The sequence below is a fragment of the Charadrius vociferus genome, unplaced genomic scaffold (assembly GCF_000708025.1).
Source record: "Charadrius vociferus isolate BGI_N301 unplaced genomic scaffold, ASM70802v2 scaffold21, whole genome shotgun sequence".
NCBI classification, from domain to species: domain Eukaryota; kingdom Metazoa; phylum Chordata; class Aves; order Charadriiformes; family Charadriidae; genus Charadrius; species Charadrius vociferus.
In genome coordinates this window covers 827,610-851,373 of record NW_009646850.1, presented here as the reverse complement: position 1 = coordinate 851,373, position 23,764 = coordinate 827,610, and the positions used below count along the sequence as shown (strand labels likewise).

Sequence of the window (23,764 nt, the reverse complement as noted above, 5' to 3'; positions counted from 1 at the left end):
GAGGGGGAAAGTTGCTGTCTGCATGCAGCCTATGTTGACTCAGAGCAACTTGATTCTCCTTTAATTTGTATATCCAAAACCATATATCATTTACCCTGGAATTTTACTTTGCCATTCCAACAGTAGAGTGACATTGGTGTAATGTAATAAAACCAAAGTTTATGTAATACTTATTATTTTCTTGCAAATATTCGACACAGTCTTATGATCTCATAATTTATTCAGAGCTACTGATATTGATTGTGTATTTGAAAGATAAATGGTTAGAAGATGGCTGTAGACTATTATTTTCTTTCCCATTGTTCCCAGGGCAAGAATACTATTGTTGGTCGAGTTGACCAAATGAGATTTTGAGCAATGTGCAGCAGGATATGATGAGAGGGTAAAAAGTAACCAGAAAGCAAAAGATGATGAATTTGTTTTCCTCTTTGTACTATTTTCTTGATCATGTGTGAAGGTGATTTTGATAGAAGGAAAAGATACGGTGGTGTAGCTTAATTTAACTTTAGACTTTCTAGTTTCATTAGCACATTTCTCTGCACTTGCAATGCAATTAATAGGTCCTCCTTGCAAGGGGAAAGGAAAGAAGTACTTACAAACACTGTCGTTAACTGGAGAAATACAACATTTCTATTAATAAACTTGTGCTGAACTCAGTGTAAAAGTGCCTTCTTTGCAGATACATTCATATTTGGAATACCTAGATGGTAGTGGCTTGAGGAAAAACCATAGCAAGACCAACTTTGGTAGAACACTGAAAACTTAGCATTTCTTGTACTCTCGAAATTAGAAATATAGAAAGAAGAAGATGCAAAATGCAAACACTTGTACTGAACAAAAATTTTCCTGTGGCTGTACCTTTTACAAACCTGTATTTTGTCAGGTTGTCAGACTGTTCTTAATGGAAAAGAGAGAGGTTCCTGTCCCTAAAACCGGAGTTTAACAATTTACAATCATGCTACAGATGCATTAAAAATTTCTACTGGCTATTGTGTCAAACTGGTATATTAGAATGTAATATTGCCAAACAAAGATTTCAAAGTGAGTTAAAAAAAAACGTAACAAGTAAAACTTCAAAAAATTAATAGAGATGTTATTTTTTTTCTTTCTGCTTTGTTTTGTAGCGAAGCTTCCTGGGCTGTACAACTTTTAGAGTAGGAGACTTGGTAAAGTCAAAGGAGCAACAATTGACCCTTACCCTCAGGTAAGTGTTTTCCTCTATGGTAAACCTTGTTGAGTTGTTAACCCATGGCAATTGATGATTGCTGCTTGACTGTGTTTGAAACTCAGTATTACTTCAGGTATACTAGATGTTAACTTGTAATGCTAATATTTCTACCATGCACAAAGTCAAAATGAAATACCAGTTCCTTAAGCTGGAGCTTGCCATGTGTCAGATTAGAAAAGGTTAGTAATTTTGGAGTATGCTAACCTATGGAAGAATTGCGGAGAACTTGAAGTAGGGGACATTCTTTCCAAGTTTCCTTTAGAAAGGAGCATAAGGTTTTTCATTTTCATTTGATGCGTGTGGTTTAAAGAATTAACACTGTAGTTTGCTGGTTTAGTTACCAGGCATGTTTAAAGATGGTGGACCTAATCACTCAAGGCTTCTCTCGTGTGAAATCATGTCCAGTCTCCTAAACTCGTTGTTACATGCAGCCAAACTCAAATGGCGGTGGGGGGGTAATGTACAATGCTAATTAGTGACACAGGGTATAGAGCTGCAGGAGAGTCAGAGCCAGCGTTCAAAAACTAGGGCTGGGCTGAACAGATATTTCTTAAAGCTGTGCACTGAAGTAAGAAAAAAAAAAAATAATCAGTTTTCAGCCCTGATACTGACTCGCATGGCTTAAGATGAATCAAGATACAAATCAAAACTTTTTGAAGGTTAGGGGAAACCTTTTAGGTGGTGTTTTTCTGAACAAATTCATTGGACTGTATAGCACAGGGATTTTGTTGAGCTGATTTTTGCCAGCACAATGGAGACTTATTTGGGATTACTGGATAGGTACAAGTAAGGTTCACATGACTACCCAAACTCACTATGTTTCTACATAGGCAAAATTTTGGGATGGAAGAAGCTGTGACTGGGAAAACTGAGACACTGCTATGTATTCTGCCTGGAATATTGTACATAGGTACTGTAGAAAAGTTGTGCTACATTCTTTACCCTGTGCACATGAAGTCAGCCTTGATTTGGCTGAAGGCCCAAAGTACAAACCATTCAGCGAGGCTGTGGCACTGTCACTGTGTGAAGGGTATTGCATTTTTTTAAATGGAAACTTCTTGAAGTATTTGGGTTTTATTACTACACCTGTCTTACTATTATAACAATAGTATTTGCATACGTGTGTGTAGTTTACAGGGTGAAGGTAACGAAATGCCTTGATTTTAATTTCTCCCAAACACAGAAAATGCCCTGCCTAACAAGCAGATAACTTTGTTTTCTAACAAACAAAACCTGTCTGATAAAATGTGAACTGACTACTCTCTATGGAAATGTATGGCTAGATAAACAAATACTAACAGTGTTTGTAAGAGTCTATCCTTTCAAGTTGGCCCAAAGACCTTGAGACAACTTTGCCTCTTTGATTGACATATTGAAAACTTGACCTGAAAGAATGCTTCTGACAGGTGCCATAGTAATTGACAGAAAGTCAAGTTTCAGGAAACTTTGAAAAGAATAAGTATTTTGTATCTAACCCATCTAATTAGTAAACAAAATTTCAAATGGATGACTAATAAACAATAGACGACAGATTGAAAGTTTACCCTCTTAAGTTTTTCTTTTAATTAATATTTTTGGTCTTTTATGTCCTCTTTGTGCAGCTAACACTAGAAGACAAATAGACCAATTCAAATTAATTTGCTCATACATTAAATGGTAGGTTTTAGTTGGTTGGATTTATTTTTTTAAAGAAAAAAAATCTAACCTTTTAAATGTGGGATTGTTTCCTGATTAGGGCTATTTTCAGCAGCACAAAATCAGCTGAAATTATCCTCATTTCTTCAACGGCAGTTTAACCAGAGCAGTCTAGTAATCTAAACTTGCTTTCCTCTAATTGCCCTATTATATTAGTACCCCTCAGGAGGATAGAGGATACCAAGTGCCCAGTCAGAGCATGCGATTCTGTTTAATTCTTGTTGATATACTTTGGATGGGAGTTTACCAGGGAGTGCCTGTGATTTAGAGTTACTCCTTTGTTAGATCTGAAATAGAGATTTAAGGATCCGGAAATAGCTCTGTGGTGTGCCCTGTAAATATTGGTGTAATTTTAGAATCTGGTTACTTTGTCACTGCTTTTCTTTTCAGTTATTACATCTTGCTGTTGTCTTTCTGATGTACAGCGTAGTATTATGAAAGTGTTTTTAAAGGAATTTTCTTCTATTTTTCTCAGTTATTTTGTAGAGGGCCAGCATATGTCTACAATTCCTGACTGTTGACATACCATACTCTGCTTTTTCCCCCCTTCCGACCATTGTTCCTTAATAGTGGGACACAAGTTACAAACCTCTGCAAAAGAAGTTTTTGTTTTGATTGTCCTTTCTTCTCTATAAAGGTGCCCTAAACTGATGTGTACACCTATATCTAACCATCAAAACCCGAACAGGTCAATTTGTAGAATTGCTTCAATGCTGACAAGGTACAAAACTGATGTTGTCAGATGAATTTAGTTACTAGAGACTTGGGATTGCAGTTTCCAATATGAAACTTATAAAAACAGAAATGCCTTCTATGGATTTGGATGTTTCATTTTGCAATGGTAATGCAATACCACTTGCTTCCAGCTTTCTCATAAGGCTGTGATCATGAACAGGATAAAATAGGCTATTGAATAAAACAAAAGCCATATTCAATAGCAGAATGGTTCTTAATATTCACTATATGTTGCAGTGTATCCAATTTAAAAAAAAAAAAGCAAGCATACCTCCTTTTTTCTTTGTAAATAGGTATACTGAGTGCTACTCTTAGTAATTAATACTGATTTTTTTTTTTTTTTAGTTGATTTACATTTTAAGTTCAGTTTAGAGGATCTTTTTGCCATGCCTTTCTTTTAAGAACAGTATAATATGGTTTTTTGCTTGGTGGAGGTCTATGGCCTTTTGTACAGGGCTAGCAATTAGTACTTACATTAGCTGCTTCCCCTGTGGTGGTAGTTTGCCCTTTTTCCAGGAAGGTCCTCCTTATCTTAAGTGATTTTGGTATGATTTCTAGTAAGTTACATGTAAGAAGCAGCAAAGAAAAAAGATAATAGTGCTCTTCTGTACTTTCTGTAAAAATAAGGTCCATCTGTCTGAGATGCTCCTCTTAGTAGACAGTACAAAAGTGTAAGTAGGCTACTTCATTATGAAACTAAGGTGATATCAATATCACATGAAGCCTTGAGCCCCTATAAGCAGGAACTTTATTATAGTGATGGAGCTAACCATATGAAACCAAGAACTAGAATGGAGTGCATGAATTATACAGGTGATGTGAGAGAATTTGGTTGTGGATGTCTATCAATTGTGCATTCTACAGACTTTCTTTAAACATGTGGCTGTACTTGACCTCATTGTTAATATCTATTTGTCTATCAATCTGCTTTTTTTAGCTGTCTTATTTTCATCACTCTTGAGCAGGACTGAACCTATTTCCTTTAAATAAAGGAGATAAACCATAGTTGGTTTTGGAAAGTTCAAAAAAATAAATCCAAGACTCCATTGAAGAAAGTTTCCCCAACTTCCCTCCCTCCTAACACTGTCCTTTGAGCACCTTGTAGTTCAGTGGGCCAGAAGACACGTAGTTGTATTCACAATGTTTAACTACCTAGAGAGAATTTGAAAGCAGCACACTAATATTTGCAGTCATTTATGTACGTATAACTTCCATAGCAAATGATGACTATAAAATAATATGTATTTAGCTACTTTTCACTATTAAAATTCAGTACAAGTCTACCTACAACTCGTTTTACTTGATCTCCATCCTGAAATTGTTTCTTGGCTGCTTGATGTCATGTCATCCACCATAAGAAGCAGGTGAACAACAGCTTGGCTTTATAAGGCAGGAAAATCTCCCATCAAGTTGAGGTAAAACTTGTTTTTGCATGAAGCTAAATCAATAGTACATTGAAATAATGAAAACTGAGAAGGAATTGAACAGTGCAAAACTTTGTTTATTTACCTTAGAATGCAACAGAATGCTATTTACTAATGGACTTGTTTAAAAATGGTATAGATTGCAATAAGCTCCACTGTGAATTCACAGAATAAACATTTCTATGCAAGTACAATAATTTTGTGCTTGCATATTTCAAAATCTGTTGCATCAGTGGGGAAAATTATTTTCTGACAATCTGTATGTTAGTCTGTACTAATTGCATTTATTGTGTTATGCGTTGGAGAAAGGGACTGCCTGCTAGACTGAAAGTCATGCAGAGTTTGCTTTTCAGGCAGTCACTTTGTCATTTATTATTAACACAGCTATGCAAATACACAGTCTGCTTTTCTTTTTCTTTGTGTTCTTGAGCCTTTTTTTTTTTTTTTTTGGAAGCAAGGTATGGCCATGGGAACCAATTAGCAGGCCTAAATTTGCATATTCAACATGCAGCAGGGAGACTTGATGAGAACAGAATTGGAGGCAGAAGGCTGCTGTTCTCAGTCCATCTACCTCACATGCTTTTCCATTGCTAGCTTGTTACCTTCTTTCTCTCTGGATGCCTGGGTCAACCTTTTATCGCCAGCAGCATTAAGGTGGGCACATATTCCTGCTGCTTGTGATGGTGCTGGCTAGCTCCTTCCCTCGCATTTGAGGGAACTGATACTAACCTGGTGATCTCTAAGGACTTGGGATGTAAGGAAATCCATGCGTGTAATAAACTTTAAATTAATATCAGAAGTATTAGTAAGGAACTGTGGCTTTAAACCCGAGCAGATTTCGTCACAGTTTCAAAAGTCTCTGGGTTTGGTTCAGCAAGTAGAACAGTGTTGCTTTTAACACTGATAGAAGTATTTTTCTTTTAAAGTTCAAAACGTACTGTTTCACTCGGAATGACCTCTGCAAGGTTCATCAGAAGATGGGCCCTTGGTGACTGCAGCTTAGGCGAGTGCAGACTCACAGGATTATAGCTGTGGTAGGTGGAGTGAGCACTGCAGTATTCAGTCACGTTGGACTGAATGGTTAGGGATAGACTGAAACGTTGCCAGCTTTGCTGCCAAAGCCTGCATCCTGTGGCACTGGATTCAAAATCTGGTTTAGAAATCACTCTTCTAACACTTTGTTTCCTTTTCATTGGTCATATTTCAAATGCATGTGCTTTGTGGGCAGATTGCAGGTGATGGGTGCTTCTTGTCCCAGGCTGCTAAAAATATCAGCAATTTTCCAACTCCATAAGCCAGCTAGAGTTTGAGCAATATACGGACTACTTCACATTGACACTTCTTTTAATTCTCATTGTTGTATTCTCCATCCCCACTGTCCCTGTGCAGGTTTGTCAAGGTGCAATCCTTTGTCCTGTGGGTCTATAATGTATCTTGTGTCATGACTGTAAGCAATTTGATGCAGGAACATTCTTCACTGCACCATGTGAATGCAGAGTGCACTCTTCAGCTTTATTAAACTACAGCAAATATGCTTATTCTATCCTAATGCATTACAAAGTATCCTAAAACCAATTAATTATTCTTTTGATGCTCTGTTGAATGGTGTGTATGTGTGAGATTGTCTCCTCCTGTCTGTCCAGGCAAATAGCATGAAGTTTATGTATGTATGTGTGCCCCATACTGTTTCTGTTAGTGCAAAATAAAATAATACAGATTTTTGTCTTATTTAGTGTGATTGCTAGGCTTTTTTTTTTATTTCTCCCACTGCATCACTTCTGTTTCTCGCTTTTAATTTTCTTTCAAGTGAAATTTTAATCTCATGATGTTGCTTGAATGTTTTAAATGCGTGACATGTCTGTTGTTTGAAGACTCTTATGCACCAGTGGTATTTTAAATTCACAGTGTCTGACACAGCTAATGATGGTTTCTCCCTGGACATTTATAGAGGTCTTTGTTGATTTGTGTGTCTGCAGCATTCGAAGAAACTTTGGGGGTTTTTTAAATTGTGTTTTCATATTTCCATGTGGAAAGATAAGAGAAATGGAGGAAGGCGTACAACTACAACGCAACAAGTCCCACTGTTTAGTTTTACTCTGTTGCATTAGCTTCTCTTGCAGGTAATGTGTGTTTCGGTTTGTAGTATTACATAGGTATTAAACGACAACAGGAGTGATTTTTGAGAAGAAAATCCTTGAAAAAGAATGGTATAAAGTGTAGTTAGATCAATAATATTTTTCAAACATGGATGGAGAAAGCTTCCAAATATGTATTGCTACTCGTGCAAGCAAGCAATGCAGTACTTGCTGCTGTACTGAGGCCAAGCCTTTAATAACACCAATGAGGGAAAATATATAGTGCTCTAAAGAAAGGGAGGCAAGGACTGTGAAAGCATAAATGGCATTTCCATTTTTATTTTGTTTTACTGAAGCAACGGGCCTCATTGACTTGTATCAGTTCATTTGCAAATTGAGTTCCATTTTGTTCAACATTTGTTTATACTCTTGGTTTACCCTGATGGAATTTTAAATCAGATCTGGTTTAGGTAGGTCAGTCTCAAACTTGTGGGACTCTTTGTCCTTAGCAAAATCTGTTCCCTAAAAAAGGAATGTGTAGGATTTTACTTCTGGAAGGCAAATGAATGCAACGTTATCCTTTCAGACCAAGATAACAGCAAAGTGCTGTTGCATATTTAAGTCAGCCTGGTAACGAAGTTGTCTACTTGACACTTTGATTGGGACATGTTAAGCTGCTGAAAAATTTTCAGTCTTCTAGCCACACCTTTACTCTGATTTTTAAAGGTGTATGTGATTTGCTATCATCTGTTGTATTCCCTTTCTCCTCAGAAATGCTGTTGTTCGTTTGTTGAAGTAACCTAGTTTGCGTGTGGGTTTGACACAGGAAGGAGAAAAGAAATGAAGTCAAACCACTCAGCTGTAGCACCTCAGGGGAATGTTCTTCAAGCAGAATACACTTAAGTTGTTCTCATGCATTTCAAAATTATTGTGTGTTTTTGCTTATAAACACCCTTTGGACATTGAACCCCTCTTCCTCATTACTTTTCTTTTGTTAATTAACGTAGGCTTCTTTGGTTGCAAGGCTATCTGGAATTGGTTCATTTTCAATTGTTCCTTTATTTTATTGTCAGTAATGAATTTGGCTCAGAGCAAATGAAGTAGTGGCACATGTAAAATATGAAGAATTATGTTTATTTTGCAAGGTTTTACATAAGAACATATTTAATTTATATGGTTGCAAGATGAGTGTATTCTACTGAGTCACATATTAAAGCATAATGGTTTGCAACCGAAATAATTATTTAAATTTGAAGCTTGGGGGATAGCTATATTTTGAGTCTGTACTGTAGAAAATGAAAGTTTTGATTTAGCATGATAAATAAGTATCCATGTCTGAAAAGACTAACATATGTGCTTAACTTCAGCCAGTGTAAAGAGCTGGCATCCTGTGTCTTAATTAAGGCCTTACACTGCCTGCAGAAATACAGATTATGTAAAATTGTGGGAGCTCAACGCAGAGCCAGGGTCCTCCTGCCTGGGCGGGGAGTCTTTCCTCTGGGAAGGGCTGTGCGTGGCAGAAGGCAGCAAGGCAAAGCTGAGGCAAAGCTGAGCTGGGCCTGCCCTGACCGAGCGGGAGACGATGCCGTGTGTCGGCGCGATGCTGCTCGGGGGCTCTCGGTGCCTGAGAGGCAGCGGGAATGGGCTCGCAGAGCTGCATTGCGCCAGCTGGGACCAGGGCCGGACCTCTACCTAATACCGCGCTGCGCAGGCAGGTGTACTGGTGGGCCAGTGCTCGGGCTGCTGTCTTTCTCCTGCTTGGTGAACTAAGGGGAAGGGTGTTTTGGGGGATTTTCCTTCCTTTACTAATATAATGTGAGGACTATTCTTTTCAAGTTCTGGAAGGGTGTCTGTGTTGAAGGGGTTTCTGATGTTTTCCTGCGGTGAGGATTGCCCTAGGAATGTGGCAGTTTTTAATAGAAACACTTTTTTCAAATATTACTGTTTCTGAAAGTCATTTCTTCGTTTTATTACCAGCCCTCTAGTCCCTCTTCTATGTATTCCGTTGTCCTGCTTCATCACTTTTCATCTTCACTTCGGAGATTATACACAGTATTGCCCCAAACCCATTTGTTTTCATTCTTCTTCTTCTCTGTGCTTTTGCAGTTCTGCTAAACTTATTCTCATCATTTCCTTTTGCCGATTTTTTGCTTGGTGGCTGTTGCTATACTTTTCTCATTATTATTAAATGATCTGTTGCCCTTCTTTCATTCCTGTCAAAATATCCAGCTGTTCAGAATATGCCACGGGAGATAGACTGTGCCATTAACCTTGGTGTTTTGCTACCAGTGAAAGCTGAAAAAGCATTCAGTATCTTTTTGGAGTTTAAACCCTTGTTTATCCCAAAAGGTAGTGAGCAGTACTGTTTGTTTGGACACGTAAGTCTGAATTGCTATTTATTTCTGCCTGTTTGGAAGTGAACTATTTGCAGAGATGATAATAAAGGAATTCACCTGGTACTATACTATCTTCTCCCATATAGTTAAAGAAATGGGACTGAATCTGAATAATTACTCTGCGGAGGGGCTACAAAAGGAAAAGTGATACTCAGATTAGTTTCATTATTTCAGTTCAGCAGGAGATTTATTAATATACTGAGCATGTCCTTTCTTCGCAGATTAAGTTAGGAAACAAAGCAGTGCACTGTGCAGTAAGATTGCAGGTCATAAGTTGGATATTAGTGCAGTATGTTATAGCCCTTTCTCTGATGGTCCACGGACAGAATAATGACTAGAATGAAAACTTGGCAATGTTTGTGGGTTCTTCCACCATTTATAGCACTTAGCCATCCTCAGTTTCATGATGAAAACTTCCATTGTTATTCAAAATCTGGAGAAAATACAATATGCCTTATTGTTAATATTTCCTTTATGGTCGTAAATAACGAATTCAATACAGGTGACTGCAGCTATACAAAATGGAGAGGGGACTAAATGTTTACTGACAATATTTTTACTGAAGGAGTGTGATGCTGCAGGTGACCCAATGTCGTGTGTTTTTTTCCAGGACTTCTGATGGTGGAAAGACAGTTGGTACCATTGAAGTCAATCTGGTGAAGATGGGAGAGCTGGAGGATGGGGAAACAGACCACATCACAACAGATGCCCAGGATCAAAAGGTAGAAACTCAGTTCATTGCACAAAGTTAATTAGAATGATCAGCTGTACCAAATGCCTAAATTACTAATTCCAAATTGGGTTAAGGACTTAATCAAAAATGTATGGAATAAAGTACTATGTACACTTAATCTCCCTAAACTAAAAATAGTTTTTCAAGAAAATGTACAGAGTTATATTCTATCCTCAGATTCTTAATCCCTCCCTTCTTTAGGAAAAAGCTGATTTTGACCTCAACTGACCATATTTAATCACTCCTGATCAAAAAAACTGTCCATAGAGATGTCATAAACCTGACTTCTTTTTCCCTTGGACAGTTCCTCTGTTTTCTGCCCTTGAAGTCCTGTTCACGTGGATTTTTATGTGCAACCTGTGCCCACAATACTGAAAACCTGGAAAGAATGACAGACAGGCAAGCCAAAGAAGAGGTGAACCCTTGCAAAGGGGCAGGTTCAGCTGCATTTCTTGGGAGCACACAGTGGTGGGGAAAATCAACGGGAGGGATGGCACAGCCATGGTGCCTTAGAGCGCTAGCATAGAGCAGCATTTACCAGAGGGTGTGTGTAGGGATTCTGAGTTGGGGTGCTCATAGTGTGGGACAAGAAGGACAGAAGGGCTCAGAAAGAGCAGAAATGCTCTTATGTAGGCAGGTTGTTGCAGGCATAAGTGGCGGAGACTGGAGCTGGGGTGGGTTTGAGAGGAATGGAGAACCAAAGGAGGGAGGGCGGAATGGATGGGCTGTCTCTATGATGACAAGAAGTTTGGACTTGGGAGAGATTCAGAAATGACTGCTCAGAACGGGGAAATCAGGGTTTGAAGGACTTGCAGTTAATAAAAAGTTTTCTTTAACTGGGTCCCTGACTGATAGCAACTGACAGACCTGTGCAGAGTTACTTCCTCCTGGTATCTCTGCCTCTGCAGCCCCATTCTCACTGACAGAATTTTTGCAGCCCTCATACTATGGTGTACTGCTGTACACAATGGTGTATTCTGCTCTTCGTGGGGGGAAAAAACCCCAACTTTAGATAATGCTACAGGGAACGTAAAATTAAGAACTGCATAATTATTTTTTTTTTTGTTTGAAAGTAACAGATAAGAATGTATTTTTGGAGAAAAGGGTGATGTTCTGAATATCTCTTCTGCTCAGCCAAAACAGTCTATTTTTGGACCAACCTCTGAGGATAGATTTTATACTTATTTTTTCATCATTTTTCTCAAAGGACCTCAATGCCCTTTTAAAACAGTGGATCGGTGGGGCCAATTTCAAAGAAGCCAATAAATGCTGTGAAATCTTTCTGGTTTCGTACCATAAAACTTCCACAAAATATGCAATGTGAACTGTTTTTTTCAGCCTTTTCTTACATTTTCCTTTTCTTCCATTTCAAAATGTGGAATGAGACTTCTCACAATTATTTGAGATGTATTTAATAAGCTCTTTATAGTTTGGGGGAGACGGAAAGCTTTAATAGCATCTTTCTAGAGGGTACTTGTCAACAAAGACCAGGGCTGAAAGCTGTATTTTCTGTGGTCTTTATAGCAGTCCTTTGTTTTTATGGATTAGTTACATCATGCTGTTGCGTTATGGAGTCTTAGTTTATATGTTTGTAGTGAGGATGCAATTGTGAGAATGTAGAGTTATTGAATTACTTCCAAGCAATACGTTCTGAATTAGGTTTGCTAGCTCATTAGATAAACTATGTGCCAGGAATTCCTCATGGAAGAGTAAGGTGATAGTTAAATTCAATCAAAGATATCAACTGGTAGAGAGTACATCATGTCTTGCTCTTGGCTTCAAGCTCTGCAACAGGACATCTATAAACTGGGGAAGACCTGGGACTGAACTCCCTATCACCTTTAGAGGCTATCTGTGGGGTTTTTTTTCTGACTGAGAGGAGGAGGAGCATTAAAAATATACATCCTAGTACATTTAACACAGGTTTACACTGGTTGATTTTTCCATAAACTTTTAATACTTTTATACACTAATCTTATCAAAGAAATCTTCTGATTCACTTGTATAACAAATTAATTACAAACCACAAGCACATTTTGAAGACTTATTGTGGTTACTACTTTTCCCTTGTTTAAAAATTCACGGAGCGCTTTCTGACACTGTGCATGTGAAAACTGTCTTGTCAAAAGAAACCTCTCTGAAAGCACAGAACTTGTCAAAAATTATTTTAACCTCTGCCATTGTATTGGTAGGAAACCTGTTTTATTATGGAATAGCTGATCATGCTTTGCCATTTTTTTCCGCTATAATTCTGATTGTGTTACAGTATATTGGAACAGAACTATAAAGAGAAAAATGTAAATTATAATTAAGGGTTGGGAAGTTATTATCAGTGATGTTTTTCATTTTGCCATTTCTAAACTGCTGTGAATTTCCTTGTAACACCTGAATGTGTTATACTTACAGTTGCATTTCTTTTATAGTGTGCATTGGTTCGTGAATGTACAGCCACTGAAGGCATAAGTGGTAAAGACAACTTGCCTTCATTAAATGCAGGTAAGTATTCTAACATCCATAAAAGATGACTGTTGCAATGCTATGTCAGATCCTGAAGAGATCACAAAGATTTGCAGCAGAGTTCTTAAAAGGCTCTTCAAATGATGCACACATTTTTAAGTTTAATATTTTAATCTTTTATACATATTTGACAGTATCATTGTAAAATGATACTGAGAAACATGAGGAAACTTTCAGCAGTGTCAATTATGCTTTCTGAAACGCTGCTAAAATCTCCCACTCCTGCATCTTTACGGTTCAATGATTTTTAAGACTGTCAGTGACTTCAGTGGGCATGGAATTAACCTCATAAGTTTTTATCATGTCATTGCATGACATTCTGTTAAAGTAATTATGCATTATTTGCAACTGAATACTCTGGAGAATTAATCTCTCTCATAGCTGATGAAGTGGCCATTTCAGTTTGAACTGGAAGCTATACGTTCTGAAATGAAGGAAGCTGTTGGCAAGGCATTCTCAATTCTAGCTCTGGTATTGAGTGTACGATGTTGAATAGATCTATTTCTCTTTCATTATACTGAGAAATATTACATGCTGATATGCTGCACCATAAAAGTTTTATTAGCCCAAGTTTATGAATCTCCATTACTCTGCAGTAACAATGTCACAAATAAGTTATATGGGTCATCTGAAACCACAGCGCTGTCAAGAATTCTGTGTATTTGCTACATACAGTTGAAGAGAAATGTTGCTGAAGTTTTGAAACCTTTTAAAACCTTTACTGAAACTTCTTCATATGACTTCACTGATAGGACAGGAGACTTATTAGACTAGCTTTGCACTCTGAAGGGAGCACTAGAAACCTGCATAAAATAGGTTTTCCCATGTATATATGAAAGCAGTAATTTATTTTTTTCTTCCATGATTTGTTGAAACTAGATCAGAACTAGGGAATTATTTTTTTCTTCAGAACTGTCATTTCTTTTCGTTGGTTCAGTGTGAGACTAGGTATGTTTGTGGAAAAGATATTAATTGAGAATTACTAAATGCACAGGAACTGCAACTGGCTCCGGAAATTCCTGAACTGAAAATAGCTGGAGGCAGGGAGAGTGTCTTGAATCTCTAGGTATCTATTTATGGCTCTTGTTGGAGACAAGATACAGAACCGGTTGAATTGTTTGGTTTAACTCAATGAGCCATTCTTTGACTCTGATTCTGTATGCCATCCAGATAAGTGGATCTTAAATAAATGACATTTCCATTCAGAGAAAATGTTTCTGATTCACAACTGTGGGTTTTGGGGGTTTTTGGTTTTGGTTTGGTTTTTTTTTTTCAATTTGCTGCCTCTGTTGGGTGGGTTTGATTGTTGGGGGGTTTTTTTTGGGTGAGGAAATGCTGGAGTTTGGGCAATGTACTTTGTTGGAACTTCCAAGGTAGACATCAGTTTTATGAATAATGAAGTTTAGATTACTTTATCGTGAGTATTTGCACGTGATTCTACAGTATATCTAGACAACTCTTAACATTTCTACGTTTTGCTCTCATATACAAACATACAACATATAACCAAACCTCCCGCCCTACCCAACATCACCAAGGTTTGTAAAGTCAAACATACCATGGAGAGGTTTTGTCATTTTTTGTTTTTGAAAAGAGTTGAGGGGAAAGAACAAAACTGCAGATGCATATACAAGAAATGACAGCAGGCAGGATATTGGAAAGAGTTTTCAGTCACAGGAAGTGTGTTCTAATAAGTACTTATTCTTCAGTCTGTTTCCTGCACTTGTGACTTCCTCTTCTCACCCCAGCACTGCCTCCAATTCTCTGCTGACACCTGGCACCAGTTCCAGGTTTTGTCAGTCCCATTCTTTTTATTGAATTCCCAATTTTTTTTCTTAGAAAATTTTAGCTGTCCTTTTATGCTCTCAGCCTCTTTGCCCAACCAGTCAGACTTCTTCCCCAGCGTGCCTCCATGACTGGGCTTCATGTTGGTCAAAGCTCTGTGTTGCCTGGAGACTAGCTTTCTCATATGGGTACCAGTACTGCCCTGAAGGATATTGTACCACACACTAGCTCTGCCCAAAAACATACTAATCCACTCTGTGTTAATGGCACGTGCATAGTTTTGTTGGTATTAGAAGCTGGGCAGGATGCAAGAATTTTCAATAAAGGTAGACAGACCCTTGGTCTGTGTATGAGGTGTTAAGTTCAAGCTTTGAGTTTTTACATACTGAGATTTCTTTCCCAATGTTTATATCATTGTCAGATCTGGGTAGATTGCCATGGATATAGTAAAATGCACATCTCTAAAAGATTTACTGTCAGAATTCAAGTTTATAAAGTACAGAACTTTCTGTTGCATATTTCTGCATATTTCCAGCTGCAGCTGGAACATCTAAGCTGAAAATTCCAAAAAATAATCAGTTTAGGCCAGACAAATTTCAGTGTGGCAAAATTAGGGGCAATCAAAAATCAAGGACCGAAGGGAAAGGAACAATATCAGTAATGTGGTAGAAGTGTATTACAGGCAACCTGATAACATCTACATTGCCTGCACTACTTTCCCTGCTGTGTACATACAGAACTATCTACAGTTCCATATATATTCTCTATACATATGTATTTAGTACACGTGTACACTGTTATAAAGATTTCTGGTTCCTTCTGTCTCGTGTTGTTTATCAGGTCTTCAAAACTACGAAACTGAAAAAATACCCCTATGTGAATCATTAAGCCTGTAGGCATAGATGCACAGTGGCATTCTTCTGAAATTTAAATCTTAATATAAGGAACTCGCAGCCCTCAAGTGAGTTACGAGCCACTTACTGAGTGAGTGGGAATGAGTATCATATTTCACAGAGCCTTATCGCTATTCCATTTATACCCCAAGAGACTGAATTTATATGTCTCAAAATTCAGTTATTTATTTATAACACTGGAGAGTTTGCCAATTGTTTGCATGTAAACATATTGCGCTTTACAATAAAAAAGAGAATAAAAGTAATTGAGATTTAAGCAAAAATTAAGAAAGTTGAAATTATTCTTCCTGAGATGATATGCATAATACACCTATGCTACAAAGGAAGCTATAAACAGAAACGCTGTTACTAAATTAGTGTATGGCAGTGGTATGCTTTGATCTATGTTCGATAGGTAACAAAAATGAAAACAGAGTATTCAATCTTTTATTAATTTTTTTATTCTACTTGCAGGGGAAACAGTATGAAGGATATTGCATGGAGTAAAAAGCACAGAGGTCCTTAAATTTAAAAAAATGAATGTCCCAAAATATGGATGGCTAAATATATGGCATTGGCTTTTAGGCTTCATGCTATAGAGAAAGGCTTTTAAATTTTTTTTCTCTTTTTAACCATTGCAATTCATCTGGATTTTTTTTCCAGTGCCTTTCATGATCACTGTCTAAATACAGGAAGGATTAACTTGCTGAAACTTTCACTCATTTTAATAACTACTTTTTATAAAAGCCATATCTAGTCTTGCCATTGTTACTGTTTGGGTGGTTTTACGTGCCTTCTGGATTTCTTTTTTAGACAGCTTGTTGTAATGACAAAGCAATTATTGTTGTAATTGGAAAGGAAAATACATCTGAGATTTTTATGGCATTGCATGACTTCAGTAGTTCTGTTTATAAGAAAAACATAAAGTATTGTGTGGATCTTATTGACGATCTTAAGTTTTAGGAGTACTGCAAATAGGAATTATTTGGATCCCTTGTGAAAACAAAATTCCCAGGCTTTTTTCTGAGTTAATAAATGAAATTTTCTTCATAAACCAATGGAGAGTTTTTCTGGCCATTTTATAAAACTTGGAATGCACTTGGGGTTATCCCCATCTGAAAATTCAGACTTGGAGGTAGTACCTGAAGAGTAGTTTAATAATTCTAACAATGATAAGTGTTACAACGTTGGGTCCACATTTTCAAAGTGATTCCTAATATCTGTTGCTATCATGTGCTTCAGTTGTGTTGGGTGTTGTGTTTGGCTTTGGTTTTTTCCTGTGGTGGTGGTAGTTTGGAGATGGGAGGAAAAGAGATTGTGGAGCTACTTAGTGCATTAGGTTCTCATAGGCCAAATGTACATTTTTGAATGGAATAGATTGAATGCAAATTTAAGGGCTCTTCTTGGAAAAGCATCCTTTGATAACTTGGGAAGTAGATATGAAAAGATAAAATAGAGAAAGGAAAAAATCAAACCAAACTAACCCCAACCCAAAATTATCATCTGTTTTGGCAGGTTTCTGTTTAATGGCAGACCTGAATTAGCCCTTAGTTTCTTGAGCTTTCCCTGACATCTGAAGATTTTCATTCCCCATCTTGTTAATAGAAGGTGATCAGTGCCATATAGCTACTTTGTGGATTGACAGAGGCTGTCAATATTATTGACAAAACTGATTTCATTAATTAGAAGAATCTTAGCAAAAGAGGAGGAAAATAGGGAATCCTTACAGGATATTTTAATTAAGTAATATAATAAAGCCCCGACACAAGGTGTAAGCTGATTATAGGCATGGGATGCTTGAACACTGAGGTATTTTGGGTGTTAATAGTAAATAAAAATTGCTGTTATTCATATGTCATAGCTATCAAGCTTCTATTAGGCTTATTTCATAACAGTAAGCCAGAATTTAGTTTTTGTAAGTAAAATCACTGATAAATAAAGGCAAAATGACCCTAAAAAGACTTCCGGTTTCTCATAAAAGACTAATGATTAAAGAGATCTTCGTAGAGTGATGGGAATAGAAAACAATACATCCGCAATTGCTTACACATGATTATTTACGACGTTCCTTTCTTTATGAGTTGGCAACAACTGTTTTATTACCGATATCTTTGAATGTATGGTCTTGGTTTAGGCCTTTCCTAAAGGCCTTCTGTTAAAAAAGTTTGATTAGATAGACAAGACAGTTTGTGTATCTTCTTCTTCTTTGTGTAACTTGGTCTGTGTTTTTCGTTCTCTGTAAATCAGCCTACATAGGCAATAATGGTGGCAGTGGGTTGTGAAGCTGAAGTTTCTATTAGTAGATGTCATTTTGACAGCAACAGTTTCCTCGCAGCGCGCATGGGAAATGCATTCCTTTGAGTTATAGACCATTCAGTGGCAGATCAATGGGAGTCTGCTCTAAGGCAGCTTTTTCCAGAAGGCTGATAGAAATGTACTGTTGTAGGATTTGTATGGCTGTCCAAAGTTATTCTGTGTTAGGAAGCAGTGGATGTGTGTGTTAAATGACAATCATTTGTCTCCAAGGAAGCTTATCAATGTAGTCAAACAAAACTTTTCTTTCTCAGCTTTTTCCCTATTTGGTCTTTCTAGAAAATTAGTTTAAGACTGGAGGGCTGGGGGGGGGGGAAAGGAGAGAGCAGAAATTTCCCACTTTTATTATAGAGCATCATTGTAAGATCTGGATGGGAACATAGACAACGTGTGAGATCTTTAAGATAAAAAACATGGTGGGTTTTAAGCATAACCCTCCAAGACATCAAGTAACATAATTTTCCTATGTCAAGTTAAAATGGTGATCTGAGAAGTGTGTGTAACATATTTACAGAATTGTTATATTTATTTCTATGTAGTGGCAGTCTCTTGACTATGTCAGTGATCAAGTTGACTCTAAAATGGTGTTATCTTGAACATGTCAATGGTCAGATTTCCTTTAATGTCAATGCACATCATCTATTTGTGTTAATGACTTGTGTGTTCATAGCATCGACAAGATGCATCAGTTATAGCTAAACTCTGAAGCATTATTCACTTATCCCATGCAATTTATTAGCGATGTGAGAGATTCTAGCAGATGGTAAGGGATAGCATTGACAGTATGTGAGTTCATTGTTTATCTGTGCATTCCGTTTTTCCTAACTGTATCTTAAGTGTAAGACTAGAGAGCATAATTTACATCCTCACTACCCCAAAATGCTAAATTCACTGGATACCTACTGTGCAGGTAAAATGTGATTTATCTGCTGTACTAGTAATACTTTGTCCTCCACATGCTGCTATAATAAATTAAATAAAAATGTAATGTTTTTAATAGAATTTTAATGGTTCTAAAATTAATTCTGGAAGCAAGTGGGAAATAACATATTATTTTTGGATGAAATTGTTGTCATAAATTTTCAGAGTCATATAACCGTAGTAAAGCAATGATACAATTTTTCCTCTCTGCAGTGTTAAAAAACCCGATCTCTAAGTTATATAGATTCCCCACTTCTGACAACAAGTGGATGCGGATCCGGGAACAGATGGCTGAGACCACCCTCTCTTTCCATGTTCCTAAAGAACTGATCAGCCTGCACATAAAGGAGGATATGAGAAGGTAAGGAAGAAGAATTAGCAATAGTAAATACTAAATTTTATTTTTGAGTTGGAATAATGTAGGTGATGAGGTAAAAATATTAATTTGTAGTATGAAATAGGCAAAATATAGCTATCTTTTTGGCTTCTAAGAATTTACAGCTTTAACTGAACAACAGAATTGATGGCACAGAATTTTTAGGACTCCAGTGACTTCGTAAGTTCTGAGCAATGAACTGTGCTAGAGTGCAGTCATGACTTCAAATGTGTAAGCATCAACATTTGGTTAACAATATAAATATTCTGAAAAGTTAGTTATAAAGAAACAACACACAACAGTGGTGTGAACTACATGGTAGTGTGTTTGGCCTTGTGTTTGGGCAGTGCTAATGTCGCAAACAAACATTATACAAGCAATGGAAAGTGACATGTTTGTAGTTAATAAAAGAGCAAAGAGAACATAAATGTTTGAGGATCATTACAATATGTATGGCTTAGGAAAAAAGACGATAGGGAGCACAAGTGTCCCAAAATCCTTTGGATGTCCAAATTCCCGCTGCAGGGACTAAAATGGCAGCCTGTCCTTGAATACTGATACAACTGTGGAAAAAGGCAGTATTTTAAGCAGTCCAGGGCTTCCCTGAAAACATACTGTCTTTTTCCAACGGTGATCGATGGTGAAAAAGAAGATATTGCCTCTTTCCCCATCAAAGTTGCCTCACACATAGGTGGGCATCTGGTCTCATGTATGTGCTGCATCCCAAAGCCGTCCTGTGCACTTTCAGGCAGCTCCCTCCATTAGAGGGAGTTGCCTGCGGTTGTTTACAGTGGTTGTTTGTCCTGCAATAGGAGCTTATTTTCTTTTTTTATTCACCTCATCCACTGCTTCTGTATAGGTTTTTTTATGCCAATAGAACAGCATGTGGGACACCAGAACCTTGCTTTTAATAAAGTCAATGGACTGATACATACTTATGCACGGTGATGATGGGTTATAAAAATCATATGAATTGTTATAATACTTTATTTTATTCATTTAATACTGTGTTTAGGCATTTATGGCCTGATCTTGTTTGAGAATACTAATGTGTAAGGTTTTTAGTAAGCAATAAAAATAGATTATGCTGACTTGCACAGTTCATCCACTTTCCAGATTTTCATTTGCCCCATGGGTAAATGCCTTTTAAATGTTAGGGGATTACTTTAACCACTTTTACTATTACTGCGTTATTCTCTGCAAAGACATAATGCAAGTAATAGCTCTTGCTGTTATTTCATATTATAGCATTCACCTCCTTGGATAAAGTCATGGTAAAGAATCACTACGGTTTGTTTTTTTAATGATTATTCAATACTCACCAAAATAAGGAAGATCTTTGAGGAAGAAACAGAAGTAAAAGTTGCTCAAAGATTGAGGCAAGTGGTTCTGATTTTCCTGACTGCCAATGTGGTTAGCTCTTCAAGCCTAGTAGAAAGCGTGGATGTGAGAGAAAGAGAGGCAAAGTGATTGTATCGATGTGAGGGAGGAGGTAAGACCAACTAAAAGGAGCAGCAATTTGTGGTAGAGTACTAGCGGATGGTGGGAATAGGGGCATCTGTGTCACCTGTCGTCATGTAAGTTGTAGGCTGGAGCTTCAGCTTTGTATGGGCTTTCCTTTTTGAAATAATTACAAGGATGTGTACTCTTGTGGACTCCATATGTTTTTGAGGTAGAAAATGTGAGGAGGATATTGTTATGTTAGTTCTTGAACTCATACGAAATTTACTCTGAACCATCTTGATGCTGTTCTCTTCTGAAGTATTCTCTCTGCATCTTTTTTCCCCAGTTACTATAGAAGAATAAATACTTTTGTCTCAGAAGGCCACTTCTTATTCTCAGCCTGTTTTGTTGTATTCCTATTGTGGCTGCAATATAGTGAGGTCTGAAGCAATTACCTAAAAAACAAATATCCAAGTGAACTGTTAATCCCATTCTGTATTGTATTTTAAATTGTAATTTAAATTCCCTTTTCTCATAGCTCTTAGGATTGTTTATCTCTTGATAAAACTGCAGTGTTCGTTGTTAACCAAACTTTCATTTACTGACGTGATACTCTGAAATATGTAACCCCTAAGGATGTTTAACTTTGTTTTTCAGCATGAAATAATGTTTTTAAAGATATGTATGCATTAAACATTTTATCCTTCAGACCTTGGAAGAAGTTTTATAAGGAGCTATATGGTCATTTTTATTGTTCTAGTAAGGGTTATACAGTCTGCTTTGCTGGTTTTTATTAAGAAATTATCTGTTTCCTCCTTGAGGTTTCCCCTGTTTTTAATATTTCTTTACACAAATCTTGTCCAGATATTTTGCATCTATCATGCAAGCCAAGTAGTTCCTCCAACCTAATGATTCTTAGAAAGACTTAGTAGTTTACAATGATTGTTCCAAGTTGCTTGACCCATATAACATAAGCTTGCAGTTGTAGATGTAACTTGTGTTGCACTAGATCAGCACAGCAAGAGAATTAGGAGACTCTAGTAGAAGCTGCAGTACGTGTGTCTTTCAGATTTGCCACTAAAGTGCTTTTGAGTCCTTTGGAACCAAACTCGGCTTTGGCTGAAAGGAAATTCTGCCTACTTACGGCTGAATTTGGCCCGTGACATTTGTGGTCACAACCCATAAACAAATTTCAAGGATAGATTGCTGAACTTTCCTTGAACCCTCTCTCCAGAGTACAAGGCACACTCAGGCTTTCCTCCGGCATCAGGAATGGCTGTCCTGTCCCAACTACAGTAACCTTTTCTTGTGCAAATCTATGCTGTTTGTCTGCTTTCTGATTTCTTTCCTCTAACTTTACAGAATGAGGACAAAGTTCAGACTGTGTGTGAAAGATGTATGTTTTTTCTACTACTTTTTAGTACACAACTTCTATAGAGAAATGGAGACGCAGGCAGAAATGCCATGTGTTGGGAGTAGGCGTTGATTTTTCCGGACCTTTGCATGTTATTTTTGACATGACTTATTTTTGAGCAATTGCACTGCAGAAACATTGTATTGATAAGAGGTAATAGGAAAAAAAAAAAAAAAAGTTATTCTGGGTAAACTTACCGTGACTTTTGAAGCTGTTTGAACCAAATGCATTTGGATGGGCACTGTTAATATGCCATCCACTTAAGGACTTTTAAAACCTTGCTTCAAGTAACTACCTAGCACAAATGTTCAAAGAAGTAATTTTTTCAACAGTTAAATAATCTTCAAACGTCAGTAAAATGTAGCTCAAATACATGCATATGCAGTATTTACCCCATTGTGCATCAAAAAGGATGCAAAACCTCTCTTTTCTTATTCGCCATCGGTTGTGTTTAGACAATTGCCCTCCTCAAACATGATCAGTTTAAAATGCATCAACTTATAAACTAAAGGATAAAATATATTGTCATTTATGAACACTACTTAATTCTCTGTCCTCTTGATTTCGCTGTTCATAACAAATTTTGGAAAAGATGGCTTCTTTGAAAGTCTAAGAGGAGTTTTCATATCGGACCTAATGAAGTAAGATTTGCTGGGCTTTGCTTTGTTATAGGCTGTTTAAAGTTGTAGTGTATTGGAGTGGAGTAACATTACCCGATTTGTGTTGTAGTAGTTACCTCTACATAACACTACCTATTATTCAGCAGTACTGAAAGCTATAAAATGTTGACTTATCAGACTGTCAGAGAGGGTTGTTCGTTGTTGTTTTCTGTAAGATATACCCAGGTTTTAGGACTCCAGAAAATCACTCTGTACCAGTCAGCAAAGCTGCTCAGAGACTGGCTGCTCTCATTTCCAGATGTCATTTGTGCACAGCATGCCCCAGTCTCAAAGAAGTCTATATTGAGCAAATGATATAACTTGTAGGTCTTTAAATTATTCTCCCACGTTATAGTGAAGGACAGTACCAAACCAAAGCAAAAAATAATCTTTTCCTCAAGATTATAACTATTTTAATGTGCTCAAATTCTATCATCACAAAAAGCATTTGAAGCTTTACATTGGTAACTAGAGATTTTGCACTTACTAGTACTTATCCGTGGTTCTAATAGTGCTAAGTTGGGTGTAATTTTGTCAGTTCATGTCAGTGGGGGTGCAGAGAGTATAAATTAGGGGTGTTAAGGCATTAAGGTGATTAAAAAAGCTTTGTACAGTTTTATTATGTTGCTTGTGTCATAAATATCCTCACTGTTTATTTTGAATAAGGCACTGATTAATAAATTGGGGAAAAAAGAAAACAGAAACCCACAGAACTGTTTAAATGCTTGAGTAATCATGCAATTAATGATGTGATTAATCTTGCTACATGTATGATTCCAAGCTGAGAGAAAGGAAGTTATAAACTATGAGAGTAAAATGGTTTTTTTTGAGCTGAAGCAACATTGTCTTAAGCTGATACCAGTGTTTCCTGCTGTCTGAAACACTAAAATTTAAAAAGCAACAAAACAAAAAACCACCTAAACCATTTCTATACACCATTGCTAATTACTAAAATATAAGTTATGATTAAAGTGTAAATCCCACAGATGCCATTCTTTTATTGAATTTGAGACTCTTTGCTATCATGCGATGCAGGAGAATTAGCCTCTGCTCTTAAGTGTGAATCATAGAACAAACCTCAAACGATCATGCTGTTTGAAGATCTTGAGCCTTTCAGATATAAACCCAGGTAATAAAACTTCCAAGGAAGGGAAAGA

At 37.1% G+C, this 23,764-nt stretch overlaps 1 protein-coding gene across 1 annotated transcript in view; it reads left to right on the top strand.

Moving 5' to 3' along the window:
• INPP4B (inositol polyphosphate-4-phosphatase, type II, 105kDa) overlaps window positions 1–23,764 on the top strand; it is a 288,721-nt gene that overhangs the window by 162,980 nt on the left and 101,977 nt on the right. The window contains 4 exon segments of the mRNA XM_009894169.1: window positions 1,125–1,204; window positions 10,164–10,275; window positions 12,710–12,782; window positions 18,929–19,076. Coding sequence (XP_009892471.1) covers window positions 1,125–1,204; window positions 10,164–10,275; window positions 12,710–12,782; window positions 18,929–19,076 — 413 coding nt within the window.